General features: G+C 40.7%; 1 protein-coding gene across 1 annotated transcript; it reads left to right on the top strand.

Moving 5' to 3' along the window:
• Nucleotides 1–209: 209 nt before the first annotated feature.
• Nucleotides 210–8,132, top strand: LOC123164381 (uncharacterized). The gene is made up of 26 exons (XM_044581821.1): nucleotides 210–447; nucleotides 547–801; nucleotides 1,547–1,627; nucleotides 1,721–1,858; nucleotides 2,039–2,199; nucleotides 2,489–2,616; nucleotides 2,746–2,837; nucleotides 2,955–3,006; nucleotides 3,096–3,156; nucleotides 3,343–3,497; nucleotides 3,576–3,637; nucleotides 3,721–3,885; nucleotides 4,483–4,551; nucleotides 4,641–4,739; nucleotides 4,912–5,001; nucleotides 5,423–5,498; nucleotides 5,601–5,691; nucleotides 5,789–5,858; nucleotides 5,945–6,124; nucleotides 6,516–6,638; nucleotides 6,740–6,823; nucleotides 6,914–7,098; nucleotides 7,184–7,322; nucleotides 7,432–7,491; nucleotides 7,588–7,692; nucleotides 7,800–8,132. Exons 1-26 carry the CDS (start codon nucleotides 325–327, stop codon nucleotides 7,920–7,922), a joined length of 2,967 nt encoding a protein of 988 aa, XP_044437756.1. The 5' UTR covers nucleotides 210–324; the 3' UTR covers nucleotides 7,923–8,132.
• Nucleotides 8,133–16,551: the final 8,419 nt, after the last annotated feature.

Here is a 16,551-nt window from a genome sequence, read left to right as displayed (position 1 = left end):
ACACGACTAAATTGCCGGTTACAGCATGGGTCATATTATCAGGATAGTTTGAAATCCAGTGGTTTGAAACTGCAACTGGTAATCCGGTACCAAAAACCGCCAACACATGTACTGGCTTGTTACTTTCACGTGGTGTGTGCACTGCAATAGAAAAAAAAAACGGAAGCTAGCTCTCCCCTCACCGCTTATAGAATAAAGTCTCCTCCTCGCTGACTCACCAGTTATTTTCTCGTGTAAAATAACAGAAATCCACCGAGAGTTCGGTTTTCCGTTCCGTTTCCTTTCCGGAAAGAGAAAGAGCGCCCCTCGCCTCCGGCGACCGCCATGGTGGACACTCCCCGTAGTTCCGCCGACGGCAGCGGACGGGGAAAGGGCGGCGGGAAGCGCGCGTCGTCGTCGTCGCCGCCGCAGCCCCCGTCCTCCGCCTCTCCCATCAAGCGCTCCAAGGTGACTCTGGCCGGACTGGCCCCTCCAATCCAGCAGCGCGAGAATTCGGTGTCAGTTTGGACCTTGGGCGCCTCGGGTTGACCCGACCTCGCTTCGCAGGCGGACGCGACGGGGAAGGGGAAGGAGAAGGAGAAGGCGGAGGCGGACAAACCCCAGGAGAAGGCGCCCGTCGCCGCGGCGGCGGCGGCGGAGAAGGCGACGACGAGCTCGAGGCGTGCTGTGGAGGAGGAGGCGTGCAAGGCGCTCGCGTCATTGGCCGCGCAGAACAGGCTGGCTGCGGCGGCGACGGGGTCGCAAGCGAGGCAGCCGCCCAACCCGGGGCCGTGGGCGAGGCTGCTGTCACAGTTCTCGGAGGTGCGTGAATTGGGGTTGCTGACTCATTGGTTCTCCATTCTCTTCAAGATTATCGTCATGACTCCATTTTAGAGCTCGTTGGGGGCGAATGCTCTGTTTCTTGGTGATTCTTGGCGTTCATTTTAGAGCTCGCTTGCGTTCATTCTTGATGCTGTCTGGCTGCAGATATCTAATCTAGCATCTGCTGGTCTTCAAGAATCAAGATTTCCCCCCTGTTTTTAGACCAAGTTACAAGATTTCCCCTGGTCTTGATGATTGCAGTTCAATTTTGTAGGCATTGTTCATGTAGAATTTGTCTTGCGGGTGTTAAAAGTTGTTGGTGTCTGAATTTGTTGGGGAATATCAACGACCATCATGCCTGATTCAGAATTAACCAACCACTCACAGAAAGGTCAAGTGTTAGTCAACTCGTGGTGAAATGAAATTTTTCTTAGCTTGAAGATGCAACTTAGAGTTGCATTGCAGGCCGTTTTGTCTAGTCTTGCAAATTTTGTTCTCAACACCTCTGTGAGAATTTCAGCATCTCAAACATGAAATGCATCACAGGAATGTGAAATGTGAAATGCATTACAGAAATGTGAATTTCAGCATCTCAAATGTGAAATACATTACAGAAATGTGAAATGCATTGGTTTCTTCTTAACTGTTGACTCTAGTGCATTCCTTCTTTATTATCATCTGTGCATGTTCGCGAATCACCTTAATCACTACCTGATAGATACCAACGATCACTATCTGATTGCAGATTCCTCATCTCACCATCAGTGACCGTCCATGTCCTATCAGTTTCAATAGCGCGACTCTATGCATGTTGCGGCACCTTGAGGTACATACTGTTAACCTTGCTACCGTTCCTTGCTTTGTTGACTATTCGACTTTTTTTGCGTAAACATTGTGCTGCTTTGCTTTGTTCTCCCAGGAATCGGGCCAGTGTCTATTAGATGTCACAGGAGAACAGGGGTGGGTTCAAGTAAATCGTAGGAACATCATCAAGGGCACCACAACTCCCCTTGCCGATGGGGATGAAGTTATCATTTCACATTACAAGAATGCCTACGTATCCATTTCTTATCATGTTTTGTTGCTACACTTTACTTTACCCCTGTCTGTCCTCTGTCCTGCTTCCATATATTTCATTGATTATATGCTACTCCGACAATGATAAGTAAAAGCTACCAGATTTGTTAGTTTGACTATTCTCTGAAATCAAGGGGAGTTAGCCTTAACCTGCTGCCAGATTTTCCAGTATCTTTTAAATGGCAATGAAGCGCCGATCTCTGTATCAGCTGGAGAGAATAACCAGGGAGTATCTCAAACTTTTAAGGATGGATTGAAACGAGGAATTCTTTGTCCAGATGCTATTCAAGTTACTCTTGACAATTTCCCCTACTATCTTAGGTAATTAATATGCTACTTGTGTTTAGCTCATTTGTTTCAACAGCTATCCGTTACTTAAACACTTTTCTCTGCATGCTATGCCATGTGAATGAAACATTTTGCACTATTCTGTTTATTTGCATCCCACAAAGCTGAGGGCAAAGCAAGGTCTCCCTTTTCTGTATACTTTTGGTGCTCAAGTTGTTTAACTTATATATATTTAGGCAAAGAAAATTGTTTACAAAAATGTTTGTTTGAATCACCTTTCCTCTCATTATTCATCAAACCATCTTTCCTTTTTTTTATGCAGTGAGAATACAAAGAGCAAACTCTTGACAACTGCATCCATACACATGGAACACAGGGGGAAAAGGTTCATCAGAAGTTTATGGGGAATTTCGTCTCTAAACCAGCGAATTCTGTTATCTAGTTCATCTGGTATTTTTCAGCATTTCTCTTCTCCGTTTTTGATATTTACTAAGGCCACAGGACCAGGAGGTGGCAATTTTCTAATGCTTGCTTGTCCAGGGAGTAGTTAACTATATTTGCACAAATATGCTTTTCTAGGGACCGAAATTTATCAGGAAACAATTGTAAAGGCCCTTGCAAAGAAGTTTGGTGCCAGACTTCTCATTGTTGATTCTCTTCTGCTTCCTGCTGTAAGTTATCCATGAGTTTCCATTTCAATATCAATCCAAACATAGTAACTAAGCAACTTGTACTCTGTGAATGCCGAAGCAATTTATGCATTATCTGAGAAATAAAATTATGTTCAGGCCAGATGTACCAAGGTTCCAGAATCGCCCAATGGTGTAACTTTTGGAAAAGGTTTTGGTACCCTTTTTTTATATTGTTTATCAGCTTAAATGTTACCATAACCTTTAGTGAAGCCTTTATATATACTCTTTGTTGTGCAGGGAGTAGGGTAAAGTATATTGGCCCAATTACAAAACCTCCCTTTCACACATTTATGCACAGGTAGCTTTGTAGCCTTGTGTTTCTGTTTCACTTTGACATAATATTTGTGCATCCTGGATCTCCTTTGTTCTTTGTGCTTTTTGGTCATATTTGTTACATGAGTATGTTAGCCCTGCTGATCGCATGATTATGTTAGCAAGATAATTTCCTTTGGAATTTTACATCGTAAATTTGGCTTATTCGCAGGGGGCCAAGTAATGGTTGTCGGGGCAGAGTGATGCTTGCCTTCGAAAACAATGTCAGTAGTTTCCGTAAAGTTGGAGTTAGATTTGACAAGCCGATTCCGGGTGGTAATGATCTTGGGGGTTTGTGCGACAAACATCATGGCTTCTTTTGCCCTGGTTAGTCTGAACTTGCTGTGCAATGGTCATTTTGGTTGCCTACTCTGATTTGTGATTAACTGTTTGACATTTCTCTAGTTAATGAACTTCTCCCAAGCTCTTCTAGTGATAAACAATTTGGTACAGACGAGTTAAATCAGGTACCTACTGTTTTGGGTGATCATATTTATGTGAAATTTAACCTTCTATAGCCTGCAGCAACATTGTTTCCATTGCCTTTCAGGTCATTTCGGAAGAAAGCAAAAGTAGCACTTTGATTGTGTTCGTTAAGGATTTAGAGAGAACGCTGACCAGAAGTCCAGAATCACATGAATCACTAGGGAAGGAACTTCCACCTGGTGTTCTAATAATTGCTTCTTACACTTGGGCAACCAGCCAGATAGATAAGGTATACTACACAGTCCCCTTTAGGAAGTAAATTGAAATTTAGCACAAGGATTAAGATGCCGTGATATCGGGTGTTTTTTAGGTAGGGAAGATTGATTAGATAGGTTGACACATTTATAGATAAGGTATAGTACTACACAGCAGTCCATTACAATTTGGTGTTCTGCTAAAGCACAAGGTTTTTTAGGTAGAATAGGAAAGATTGCTTAGATAGGTTGGCACACCTATATTTTAAAAACGATCGGAACAGGGGTGAGTGAAACGTAGGATAGCCGAGATCACTAGGCTAGCTCAACTCTCAAGGACAAACACCTAAGACAAATCTTTTTGTCACATGAGACTAAACCTAAGACAACTCTTTTTAATATTTCACTAGCTAATATGTGGTTTGAGTAACATTGTGGCACATGAGACTAAACCTAAGACAACTCTTGCCACCGGTGGATTCTGAATTCACTAGTTAACATGCAGCAAATATTCATTCCCCTCGGCTCCTCTCTTCTTGTCAGCTTTGTATCGTTCTGTTGAATATATGTAACACTGTTTTTTTGTACTTATTTTTTACCTTCGAGATTGCTGACGCTGGTCTATTTTATAGTCACCTCCAAAAGGATTATCTTTTCCGGCGCTTGGTAATGACGCCCAGGCCCTTATTAACTCTTTATTGGTAAAAATTAATACTTATTTATATTAGAGTTTGTAGGCATGGTGTAGAATGCTTGAGAGCTACTCTAACTAATGCTATGAAAAATGCAGGGGTCTTCTGGAAGTAAATTGCAAGAAAGAAACAATGATTACTCAATAAAGCATCTAACTAAGCTTTTCCCTAACAGAATTTACATCGAACCTCCGAAGGTAATGTCACGGTTTTATCTGGTTTCCCATATAAACCGGCTCCATTTCTTTGAATAGAGATCAACATACAGGCGGGATTCCTCCCCCCTGGTGACATATTCAAAAAACTTCTGTTAACCATTAGCTTGCAGATGGTACTTTGTCTAATCTAGAGATTCGTGTTTTTTCTTAGGACAAAGCACAGCTATCATATTTGAACCAACAAATAAGACTTGATGCTGAAAGCCTTAGAGCTAAAGCCAATGTTCTTAGTATTCGCAAGGTAAGCTGCAACAAGGAGTCTCTGTAGAAGGTGACGGGAATTTTTTTGTGCGACCCTGGAAGTACATATGTAGCAGTGTTTGATCGAGAAAACTTAATTGCATGGTTTCATTTCTAACTTGCTATATGATTGAAATGTGAACTTATATGGTTATATGTATAGCGCTCCTTGCACAAAAGCAATTCTGAAAAGAATTTTATGGTGCTCTACTTGACTATATATTGCTTTTAATGATTTACATGTTTTATGCCCTTCAAGTAGTATTCCCTTGCAATCAATCAATGTATCAAAAGAAAGCACCTATAGAGGTGGAACAACAATTGCTAGAATGGTAGCATTTGGTACCTTCAATTATTAATGAACTTCGGTAGTGATACTTTGGATAATTATTATATGATTCTTACATTGTTTTATAATGCAGTTTCTGACCCAATGTGAAATTGAATGCCACGATGTTGAAGAATTGCCAATTACGGACCGACTACTGACTCATGATGGTAAGTTGGTTCTTCCATTGTCAGTCATGGACCAACTGTTAGTATTTTATTTTCAGTTCTATAGACATGTTTACTGAAAACTTATGATTTTCCGATTTTCAGATGTGGATAAAGTTGTTGGTTATGGGATTTCTTATCACCTTGAGCACGATAAACCCAATATGGATGCCAAACCTGTACTTCCAACAGAAAGGTAAATAGACTATGCTAATGTCCTACGAGTATTACATATCAAAATAAACTTGAATTAGGTGTTTTTGTGGAATACCAAGTTAGCTTTGTGCTTACAGTCTGAAGCATGGACTCGAACGTATACAGAGCGAGAGCATGGCCAGTAGTAGCTCAAAGAAAGCACTGAAGGTGTCCTCCGCCCCTATATCTAGCGAGCTATTTAAAAGTCTAAGATGCTTAAATTCATCTAGGTTTTTATTTTATTTTATTTTCAGGACGTGGTCACAGAGAATGAGTTTGAGAGAAGCCTTCTGTCGAATGTTATTGCACCCCATGAAATTGGAGTAACCTTTGACGATATCGGAGCCCTGGAGTGTGTAAAAGACACGTTAAAGGAATTGATTATAACTCCTCTAAAAAGACCTGAATTGTTCAGCAAGGGGCAGCTATTAAAGGTACTCGATCATGTACATTCAGCTAAGGGCAGCTCTGTTAGTGGATAGGCCGTACAACAATTTTAAAATTATAAATCCGGTTGCCTTCCAACATGATTAATATCTATGGTTACTTTATTGGCCAAAACAAGATATGCAGAATTTTAATTATTTGCTCACCAATATAACTGCAGTAACTAGCAGTTAGCTAGGATGCTTGATGTAAAGACTCAGGGTTCTGTTGCTGTGGCATTGTTTTTTAAATAATCAGAACTGTGCCTGCCATTTTTTTATATTGGGAAATGGGGAGATAAAAGAAGTATATGTACAGCTAGCTGGATATTGTTTTACATGAAAAATAAATTTGTGAAGGTTAATGAGTCACTGCATTGAATCCCTTTCATGTTGGCAGCCTGCGAAGGGAATATTGCTCTTTGGACCTCCCGGCACCGGTAAAACAATGCTCGCAAAAGCAGTAGCCACAGAATCAGGTGCAAGCTTTATGAACGTATCCATGTCAAGCATCGCGTCAAAGGTATGTTAGTTGAATCAAAATAACAAATTGGCTGCCCCTGCTCTTGTGTGCGCTTTCCGGCCTGTTAAAGCTGGTGCATTTTTCTGTCGTCTTGTTTTCAGTGGTTTGGGGAAGGAGAGAAATATGTAAAGGCCATTTTCTCTTTGGCAAGTAAACTATCTCCTGCTGTAATATTCCTTGATGAGGTGAGCAATCAAGTCTATAATAATCATTTTCTTTTATGCATGGTTTATTAATTATGCTCACATCCTCTTCTGTATTTCTTTTTTTCACAGGTTGACAGCATGCTAGGAAAGAGGCAAAATCGAGAAGAGCCAGAAACCACGCGAAGGATGAAAAATGAATTTATGGTGAATTGGGAGGGGTTGCTTACTAAAGATGACGAACGTGTAGTGGTTCTTGCAGCCACCAACAGGCCCTATGATCTTGATGAGGCGGTCATTAGAAGGTTACCTCGCAGGTAGCATCTATCTCCCTATACTACATGACAAATCTTGGTGTCCTCATTAGCTCTTATCAGGCGCTGATCTGACCGGTGTTGGCAGATTAATGGTGAACCTTCCTAATGCGCCGAATAGAGAGAGGATTTTGAAGCTGATACTGTCCAAAGAAGCGTTGGCAGAAGATGTGAGTCTTGAGTCAGTTGCCAGTATGACTGATGGATATTCAGGAAGTGACTTGAAGGTATGTTGATGTTGGTGTTGGTGTTGGTGTGACTCTCTTATGCTCTTGAGCAGTGACATTGTACTGCCAAAGCCGAATTCTCATTGACCTTCCCCTTAATTTCCCCCAGAATCTCTGTGTGACAGCAGCAGGGCGGCCCATTCACGATCTCCTAGAGAGAGAACAAAAGGTTTGAATAGAGATCAACATACAGGCAACACACACACACACACACACACACACACACCGGTGTGGCTGAATTCATACTGTTTTTGTTTTTGTACAGGAGAAGAGTCTGGCGATAATCGAAGGTAGGCCTGAGCCTGCGCTGCTTACAGCTGACGACATCCGGCCTCTTAGAATGGACGATTTCAAATCGGCCCATGATCAGGTGAGGATCAAAGCACTAGTTGTTTGAAAACTTGCTGGCAATAGGTATGTTTGTTACTGCTTGCTTATTGACCATGTGATAACCACGTTGCATGATTTGCTGCATAGGTGTGCGCTAGCGTGCCACTTGACTCCGAAAACATGAGGGAACTTATTCAGTGGCACGACCAGTATGGCGACGGCGGATCAAGGAGGAAGAGCAAAGAACAGGCCAGCAGCTACTACATGTAGTAGCTGTATGTAGGTAGACATATGTAGAGTAGCTATACCAATAGTATACTGCCCTGGAGAGAACAGTCGGGTTTTTCGCTGCTTCCTTGAGGAATGAGGAGCGGCTGCCTCCGACACTCCCACCTAACTAGATATCTAGGTTGATGATTTGGATCCAGGTCGACAGCTTCTTACGGCGATCTGGATCTGTTCCTTTGGCTATGGATAGGCCTTGTCAAAAAGAAAGAAAAAGCAAAGGGATGCCTTGCTTGCACAGCCTCAAGTTGTACCTAGTTTTGTTCTGTGGCCCCGCAAAATTTTGAGTTGTATTTGTAACCCTTTTGTGGTCCGGCAAATTTTGTTCGGTAGTGTCGGGCGATCTGTTCATTCTTGTATTCATTGTGCATGTTAATTCATTCAGCAAAGATTTTTTAGAAACAAATTCATTTCAAGTACAAAATTGGAAAGCATATATCGCGCTCTTTGTATTCCAGTTCTCATGTAATCAGAATTTGAAAAGCTTGGAGCTGCGTTACCAAGGTAACATCTGAGCAATTATTTTGAGAATCCTGGAGCTGCATTGTACTGGTTAAGACACTTGTGCAATTATATCTTGAGTCACATCTACTATATGTAAGAGAGAAAAGCGTTGCAATTATTTCAGCTTTCGATTACACATCTACAGAATCAATCAGTAAAGAAAAGTTAAGGAAACTCATTGAGAAGATGAGCCTAGTTATATATATTTGCGCTAGGTAAATTATATTTGTGTTGCCACTAGCTCGGTGAGACAAACATGACAGCGGCCTCTAAAATGGCATTGGGTCACTTTTGCAGAAACAATTTATAGTAACCTAAAAGCATTTTTTTGTATAATACAGAACAAACATAAACAATTCAAATTTCATCGAGTCATGGGGCATAATTATAATGGACAAGGTTTTAAATTTGAAATAAAAGATGTATGCATGTTCCGGTCGTAATCGGTGCCAATCCAATTCAATTGGTGTTCTGTGTGAACCAATCCTTGCTTGCAATAACATCACCACCGATGTCACTAACTAGTAAAACTAATCGTCAGCCCGTGCAACTGCTGGCTAGTTATTTAACATACAAAGATCATAACCCCTTGATAACATATTCACCATTATTTTAGCAAGTTAGTAGTATGTGCCAAGCTTGTTCAACAATTTTTTTATTTCATTTGTTATATTATATTGTGTGATACTTGAACTATATAAAAAAGCATAAATGCCAACCAAGTAAGCACACATGTAAATTTGAACTAAAATCAATATTTTTATAAAAAATGAGTACTTAAAAAATAGTAAGAGTAAATGTTAAATAGTTGCAACATTCTGGACATCACTCTGGACCTTTCTTCACGTATGTAAGCACCAAAGGGATCAAATAATTTTAGGGCCTCTGTGGAATGTTTGGTTTCATAGACATTTTTATGGACTCTGGTCTTTAGGATCCCCCTCTAGTTCTCTCCATATTTCTCTTACTGTTCCGTTAAATTATGTGCTCATTTCCTATGAACCATCCAAAGGTTTCACCTTCCCTACAAAATATGAAGGTTTCAGCTAAAAAATTGTTCTGTTAAGGTATATTGTTGGAATCAATAGTGCATGCATTCCAATCATATGCTGTTCTTATTCCTACATTGCATTGTCATGTCTTAAAATTTGGCGTTCTCACACATGATTATTTGGCATGGGGTATTCAGTTAATATATATGAGTCATGGGAACTCACAAATGAGAGAGCAATTCCAAAAGATCAAAGAGGTCAAATAAAAATCAGGCGACATCACAGCTTCATCAATTCGGATGTCATCCGGTACATAACGTTAGATATGTTGTCATCAATTCGGATGTATTATAAACTTCATCTAAGTTGAACTTTCGCATAAACAAATGTTGTATGGTGGTGCGCATGTTAATTTGTGCTCTCTAGATCAAATGATCCAATTATGTCTTGCGTCACATTGGTCAATGAGTGCAATATGTAGTTGAAAATTTTAAGTACACTCAAGCATGTACATTGAGTGCAACAAGTTGGAGGATATAGTTAGGCTTTCAGTAAAAAAAAACGCCTAGTCTTGATGATACAGAAGAAGCCTAATTTCTGTAATCTGCGTTATTAGTACCAAGGAAAGCAAGAACATGAGTTATCTTTGCAATTGTCTTATTTAGCATGAAAAAAATGGCCACACGCTACATAAATGCGTTCTTGTTACTTATGCTCTCTCTTGCCCTTTCATATAGTTCAAGTCCCGTCATTGTATCATGGCAACTTTTTTTTTCTATTGAGAGGTACTCTAATCTTTAGAAGTAGCTTAAAGCAGAATTACAAGATGAAATAACATGCAGGTATAAGTCAAAACATCCCTATGAATGATCACCGACCAACTACAACTACATAATTACAGTGTTGTACCTAGTATATCTTTATATATAATCTGCTACATGACAGATTTTATTAAGTCTAGCATCAGGGCGCACTAAACTAAACAATATCAATTCTGCGTAAATAACATAATTCATGAAGATCAATGCATAAAAAAAACAAAGAATGCATGAACACACCTGTAGATATTGGGCAAGCTACACAAAACAGCTGCCTTTCATATATCGGAGCAATGTTATGTTTCTTCTATGATTTGATCATGTATCGGCATGCTATAAAGAGAGCTTCGATGCTTTGTTTCGACGTGGTGAGGTTTGTACAGACATGGTAAATTATATTGCCTTGGGAATAGGCTATTTCGGTGCAGCAAACAACTATGGGAAGCAACATAATATACATGAGTGATAAGGTATGTTGGATGAACTAACATATAATCAATAGGTAGTCTATTAATTTAATGTGAAGTTCGTTAAAAGTGGTAAAACCCAATATTTTTCATCACTCACAGAAGCTAGAACAAAATATGCAATGTACTCACTCTGTTCCAAAACAAGTGTCTTACTTTTTACTAACTTTAGTACAAAGTTGTAATAAGATTAAGACACTTATTTTGGGTCGGAGGGGAGTATGAGATATGGTAAGCAGGCCCATGCTGCAGAAGAGTTACAAAAAATGAATCACAAACTGCATATATCTACAACAAAGAGAAATGTCATAAGTATGAAAAACTTTTGGCATGATCACTATGGTTGTTACATAGCGTGTGGCCACCGTATAAAAACATAAATTATATAGTAAACATCAGCGGCTTCGACGGGTTAACCTACACGATTCGGCCAACACCATCCTTCCTAGTTGAATATTCGGTCCACATCTGAGCCTAAACTAACAGCTATGCGGCTTGGTCATGCAACGGCACACACACGTACCGCAGCCTCACGTCTATGAAACTCAAAAAATAATTGAAACGTAGTCTATGAAAACTCAATTACATGCAAGAATGAACTGACGCGACAAAATAAACATGATGAACCCCTATACAGCAAGGTTAACTCTTAACATCCCCAACCCCGTGCACAACACCACAATATATTTCTTCAAGGATTCAACGGCAACGATTGCGGCTCCAGGGTGCTAGTCTTTAGGGGCTCATGCATTAAGACTTCCCGGCTGTCATCGACAAGGTCAAGCCGGCTCCAGTAAAGGAGCGGCGGCAGCGGCGCGTCGGTGGCTCGTTCTGGCGGCGACAATGGTCGTTTGGTGGTTCATGAACCTTAATGTAATTTTTATTATGCTTGAGATGATTTGTACTTCCGGTGAATCTTTATAATAGATCTAATCCTTTTTGAAAAAAAAAAGAAATTTAATTGCCATGATTACGCCTCCTGACTCCTCAACCATTGTGGACCAGGTTCATCTATGGGACCAAAAAATGATGCTAGTTTGTAGCATGATCAGAACACGAAATGTAGATCCAAATCTTGTAGAGATAAGCATATTAGGATGAGTGGGCCACACAACCTCGATTCGATCGTAAATTTCCTCAGATCAGTTCCACCATGGATGGGAGATTGAAATTGAGAGGGCGGAAGAGCAGTAGACACGGCAGAAGAGCGTCCGTAAGGAACAACATACAGATGCATGGGGATGGGGTGATGGAGCGACGAAGGCCGGATGAGTTCAGGAGGAGGGGTGCGCATGGGAGATTTGGTGAGCTAATGGACGTTCTTCCTCAACTTGATTCCCTGGCAAAAAAAGGATGAAACCGAAACCTATTACCCCTGCCACCTGGTCCTGACCCAGGGGCGACGACCAAACCATGAACGATTTATGAATAGAATGTGAGAAATAGAAATCACATCCAAGTATTTGAGACAAACGATGCGCTGGGCGTGCCGCCATAGGGTGCCTTGCCACATGCCACAACACAATTGTGTAGAGTGACATATTCGAGTACGGGTGAGATATAATGCAAGGTTGTGTCTCTATGACTCCTGTGAACACGATCCGGTGCTTTGTCAGATCTTATCTACGCAGCTGAGATCAGATGGTTATTTTCATCAGATTTCCCAGGATTAGCGTGGAGCTCCGTTGATGCCTTTAGTTAGTAAATACAATATGAGATAGAAGATATCCTCACATAATAGTTTGGCTTCCTCTAAACTGTAATTGGGCCAAACTCATCATAAAATTTAAATTACAGTATGATATAACTATAATTTGACTCAAACTCAGCATAGGATAGAGCAGTATGTGTTTGTACTGCAAAATGAAGCCAAATTACGACATCCAAATTTAATAATTTTTTTAATCATGTAAAGGTGCAAACATATATGTTGGTATAAAAAGTGCGTACAAGGTATGTAATATACCGAGCTTTATTTGCTGGAAAAGGATTACAACTCTATACTTTATGGAATTCGAGATAGACAATGGAACCAACAATTTGTTTTTTTACAAATTCCTACCCCACCCCCCACCCATCCACCCAAAGCAAAATAAGTAACTACATTTTGAAGTGATGAAAAAAGGAATATAGAAACTTTTAGTTTGAAATAAGAAGTAAATAAAATTAGGTGTTTTACACACTCAATATGAAGTCCATAAAATAGCTAAAATGTGAAACTAATATTGTATGGAAATTAGAAGGTGAGTTTTAGAATAAAACTATGGGATCAAAGTAATCGACCGGGGGAGGGGGCGAGTGAATGGGAGCTTTTAACAAATTCTTCAAAAGCAACAAGTTCTTAGAAGAAACAAGGTAAAACAGAACTAGTAAACAAGTAATGAAGAAAACTAACATGCTAGATAGCTAAACTTAAAGGCATGCAAAGCAAAATGACTAAGTAAAGTAAGCATGAGCAAGCAAGAGGAAATGAAAACTAAGCGACAGAGCAAGCAAACACAACTAGCATGCGAATGGAATTCTTTGACGAGTGCTGAAACTTAATAGAAGTTTAAAGCAACAGAATGAAAGTACTCGGGAAGTCTTCACGAAAGGCGGAGGGATAAGAATTCTTTGAAACATGGTAAAATACAGAGAGTAAAGTGTTCGAGGAATTGCAACCCATAAGCTTAGCGAAAACACAAAGATTTGTTTGCCCAAGTTCAAAATGTTGGCATAGTTCTACGGCCTAGTTGGAGACCCACTGCGCCCATCCAGAAACCAACACATGGCACCGGTCGGATTTTCAACACTGATGCACCTGGACTGTTTTGGAGGGCAAGTCATCCAACTCCTTAGCGAGGAATTGAAACCAAGTGTCCCAAAGACTAAACTTCAACACTTGAGCTAAAAGGCTCACTTGGAAGGAGATTTCCAAGTCTTCACTCACTGAAGTAATAGGTTATGATTGGGCATACACATGGAGGCTTCAATCTTACTTCACTTCGCCCCCCTCCCCTGTTAAATAGTATATTTGCCCTATGACTCAATGAAAAATAAAAGAAACTAACAAAGAAACACTATTCTTCAAGCTTCAATTCTTCATATGATATTCCGAAGACTTCAGTGTTCTCACAACATATTTTAGGGGTCATCACCCACTTGTTAAATCAAATCCTCAGGGACTTTCACCTGTGCATACTTACAAACATATTAGTCCCTTCACCATTTTGTCATTAATCATCCAAAACCCACAAAGCGGGCTGAAGGTGCATGAAACCGTCAGTGTCCTTGATAGGGTGGAGAGCATAACCGGAGGTATCAGAGGGGATTGCACATGGGGTTTTTACCCAGGTTCAGGGCCTCATGGTTGAGGTGATACCCTACTCCTACTTTGTTTTGGATCAATGGTGGGAACGCCTTGTGTGAGGGGATTACAGATTGAGGATGGTGAATGCTACCGAGGTCTGAGCTATTGGAACAGATGTCATCAACCTACCCCTAGCCTCGCCTTATAAAGGGGGCAAGAGCTAGGGTTTACATAATATTTAACTGACCTTATCCTGAGGGGGGCCTTGGCTTGCACGCCATGATGCTCAACCCGGAAGTCGGGCCTCCCATCGACCGAAGAACATAGTCGGCTGCTAGGCCATCTAGGTGCATTTGTGGTGATTATGATCAATCCTAAGGTGACACTATTGGAAATATCCCTAGGCAATCACAGAGATGATGATATTTCCATATGTTTATGAATACTTGTTATTCCATCCCTTGAATAAAATAGCATGATATTGATTAATGAATATGTGATTCATGTGTGAAACCCATTATCTCTATGATGTTATTCTAAAGAAGTCCCTAGCCAAGCATATGAGAGAGATGCATATGAGTTAACGAATAGAACACGTATTGATGGATGATCATGTTTCACGGATCATTGACATGGAGATGTCCACCAGTAATGTTACACACATGTTGGAGAACATGGGGTTGGACTGACTCACCATAAGACATTGTGAGAGCATTGTATCCTTCTATGCCGTCAATTGGTCTCCCACAATGTGATGATTCCTTAGACCTGAGATCTTCACATGTGCATGGGATGTGTAAGGGCTTACTTAGGGACTATCAAAGTCTACACCATTACTATGTAGTCACAAAGGTAGTTTTCGAGTTTGCCTCGCAACATGCTGCAAGATATGGTCGATCAAGATGAGATTTGCCCCCTCAATACAATGGGAGTATCTCTTGGACACTCTAGTGATCGGATCCAGAAAATATATGGCCATACTCTCGTTTAAGTGCTAACTGTCTTTCAGGGATTACAGTCATGGAAATCGAGAAAGAGGCTCGAGCTATTAACAAGGATGACATATTCTCACCTTGAGCTTAATCAATATCGCGAGGCAAAGGGAACATGTATATAATATTGTGAAAGGTTCGCCCAGTACGATCTTTACGTGTATTTGGGAGTCGACACATCCTGCTAGAGGCCGCTACCGATGATTGGTCGAGCAGTGGACTCGTGCATGTGCAAATATACGTGAACCTATAGGGTCACGCACTTAAGGGGCCTGAAACAAAGTTTGGATGTGATCCATCATTTATTGGGTATATAGTGCTAATGGGCTTCTAAGGTAGAAGCCCATCACGAGGTCTATATAAAGTGAAGGGTGGGCAGGATTAGGGTTAATCTAATGCGTGTGTGAGACACAAACCCTAGCCGCCGCACTCCCTCGACCCAGATCACGCCTTCGGAGCTAGCACACCGGCCGCGTGATGTTCTAGTCCTTGTATGTGTGGACACCTTGGAGGTACTACACATGCGGCGCTTGTACGAATGGTTCATGGGATCCGTGAGGAGTTGTATGTGGGATAGAGAGGAGGAGGAGTACAACTACATCGACATCGGCACGCAACATCGACACTCTTCCGTTGCGCTACGTGTCGAGATGTAATTACTTGCAAGAGTTCCCGGGATGAACACGTTAGAATTTTTTATTTATGCCAGTGTAGCCTACCCGGTCTCATACAGACACTTGTGAAAACTTATTTATGGCTAGGTGCTTATTAAAACATTGATATTTCCACTAATTATCTCACATCACAACTGGTAACTAGTTTTATCAGCAGTAAGCCTTCTACTATTATCTCCATAACCAGTAAAGAATTAAAGAGCAATCACTATGACTAAGTTAACACAATATTGTTAGATTTATTTGTCATAGTTGATAGTTCAACTACTTTTATAGTCTTCCCTGCTTTTTGAAACACTTATCTGATAGCATGAACTTGATTTAAAATTAGTATTACCAATAAATCTCTCTGCATTTGTTGACGATTCATTACACTTCTTATTCCAGCCTTTCTAAAATGATGAGTGGCACTTTGGTTTCTTTGGGCGGTGCAGATATGTTCTCGCGTGTAGGGTAACTTGGTGAGGTGCCGAATGACACTTCTCATCCTTCCTAGCTAAAGAAGTACACAAGAGTGTTGGTTGGTTCTCGACTTGTCCTCATATGTCGATGAAGTATGGCTCAAATGTCCATTGATCCGCAGTTTCGAATATACAAGGGAAGTTTTTTTATTGCGAAAAAACGATGAAAATGTTTTCATTACTACATTGACGTTATTTATAAATCTACTATCTCAATGATTTCTTCTTTGTTGCTTGTTACATGTCATCGCGTTAAAGCCACATTTTCATTCTCCGCCAATGTTGTAAGCAAATGTGCATAACCAAAATGTGATTAGGGACCCAATTAATGATCTTAGGGCCTGTTTGGATTGCCCCCGGGGTCAGCCCTGCCAACTGCGGGCACGCCAATTAATTAGCGGTCAATTCTGGCGCCCG

This window comes from Triticum aestivum, chromosome 7D (genome assembly GCF_018294505.1).
Source record: "Triticum aestivum cultivar Chinese Spring chromosome 7D, IWGSC CS RefSeq v2.1, whole genome shotgun sequence".
Lineage (NCBI taxonomy): Eukaryota > Viridiplantae > Streptophyta > Magnoliopsida > Poales > Poaceae > Triticum > Triticum aestivum.
This window is presented reverse-complemented; position numbering and strand designations above follow the sequence as displayed.

Excerpts from the sequence above, each read along its gene's own strand:
- LOC123164381 (XM_044581821.1), top strand. The coding sequence starts at position 325 with ATGGTGGACACTCCCCGTAGTTCCGCCGACGGCAGCGGACGGGGAAAG. Across the intron at positions 3,007-3,095 it reads TGGTGTAACTTTTGGAAAAG|GGAGTAGGGTAAAGTATATT; the intron begins GTTTTGGTACCC and ends TTTGTTGTGCAG. Across the intron at positions 4,740-4,911 it reads TTTACATCGAACCTCCGAAG|GACAAAGCACAGCTATCATA; the intron begins GTAATGTCACGG and ends GTTTTTTCTTAG.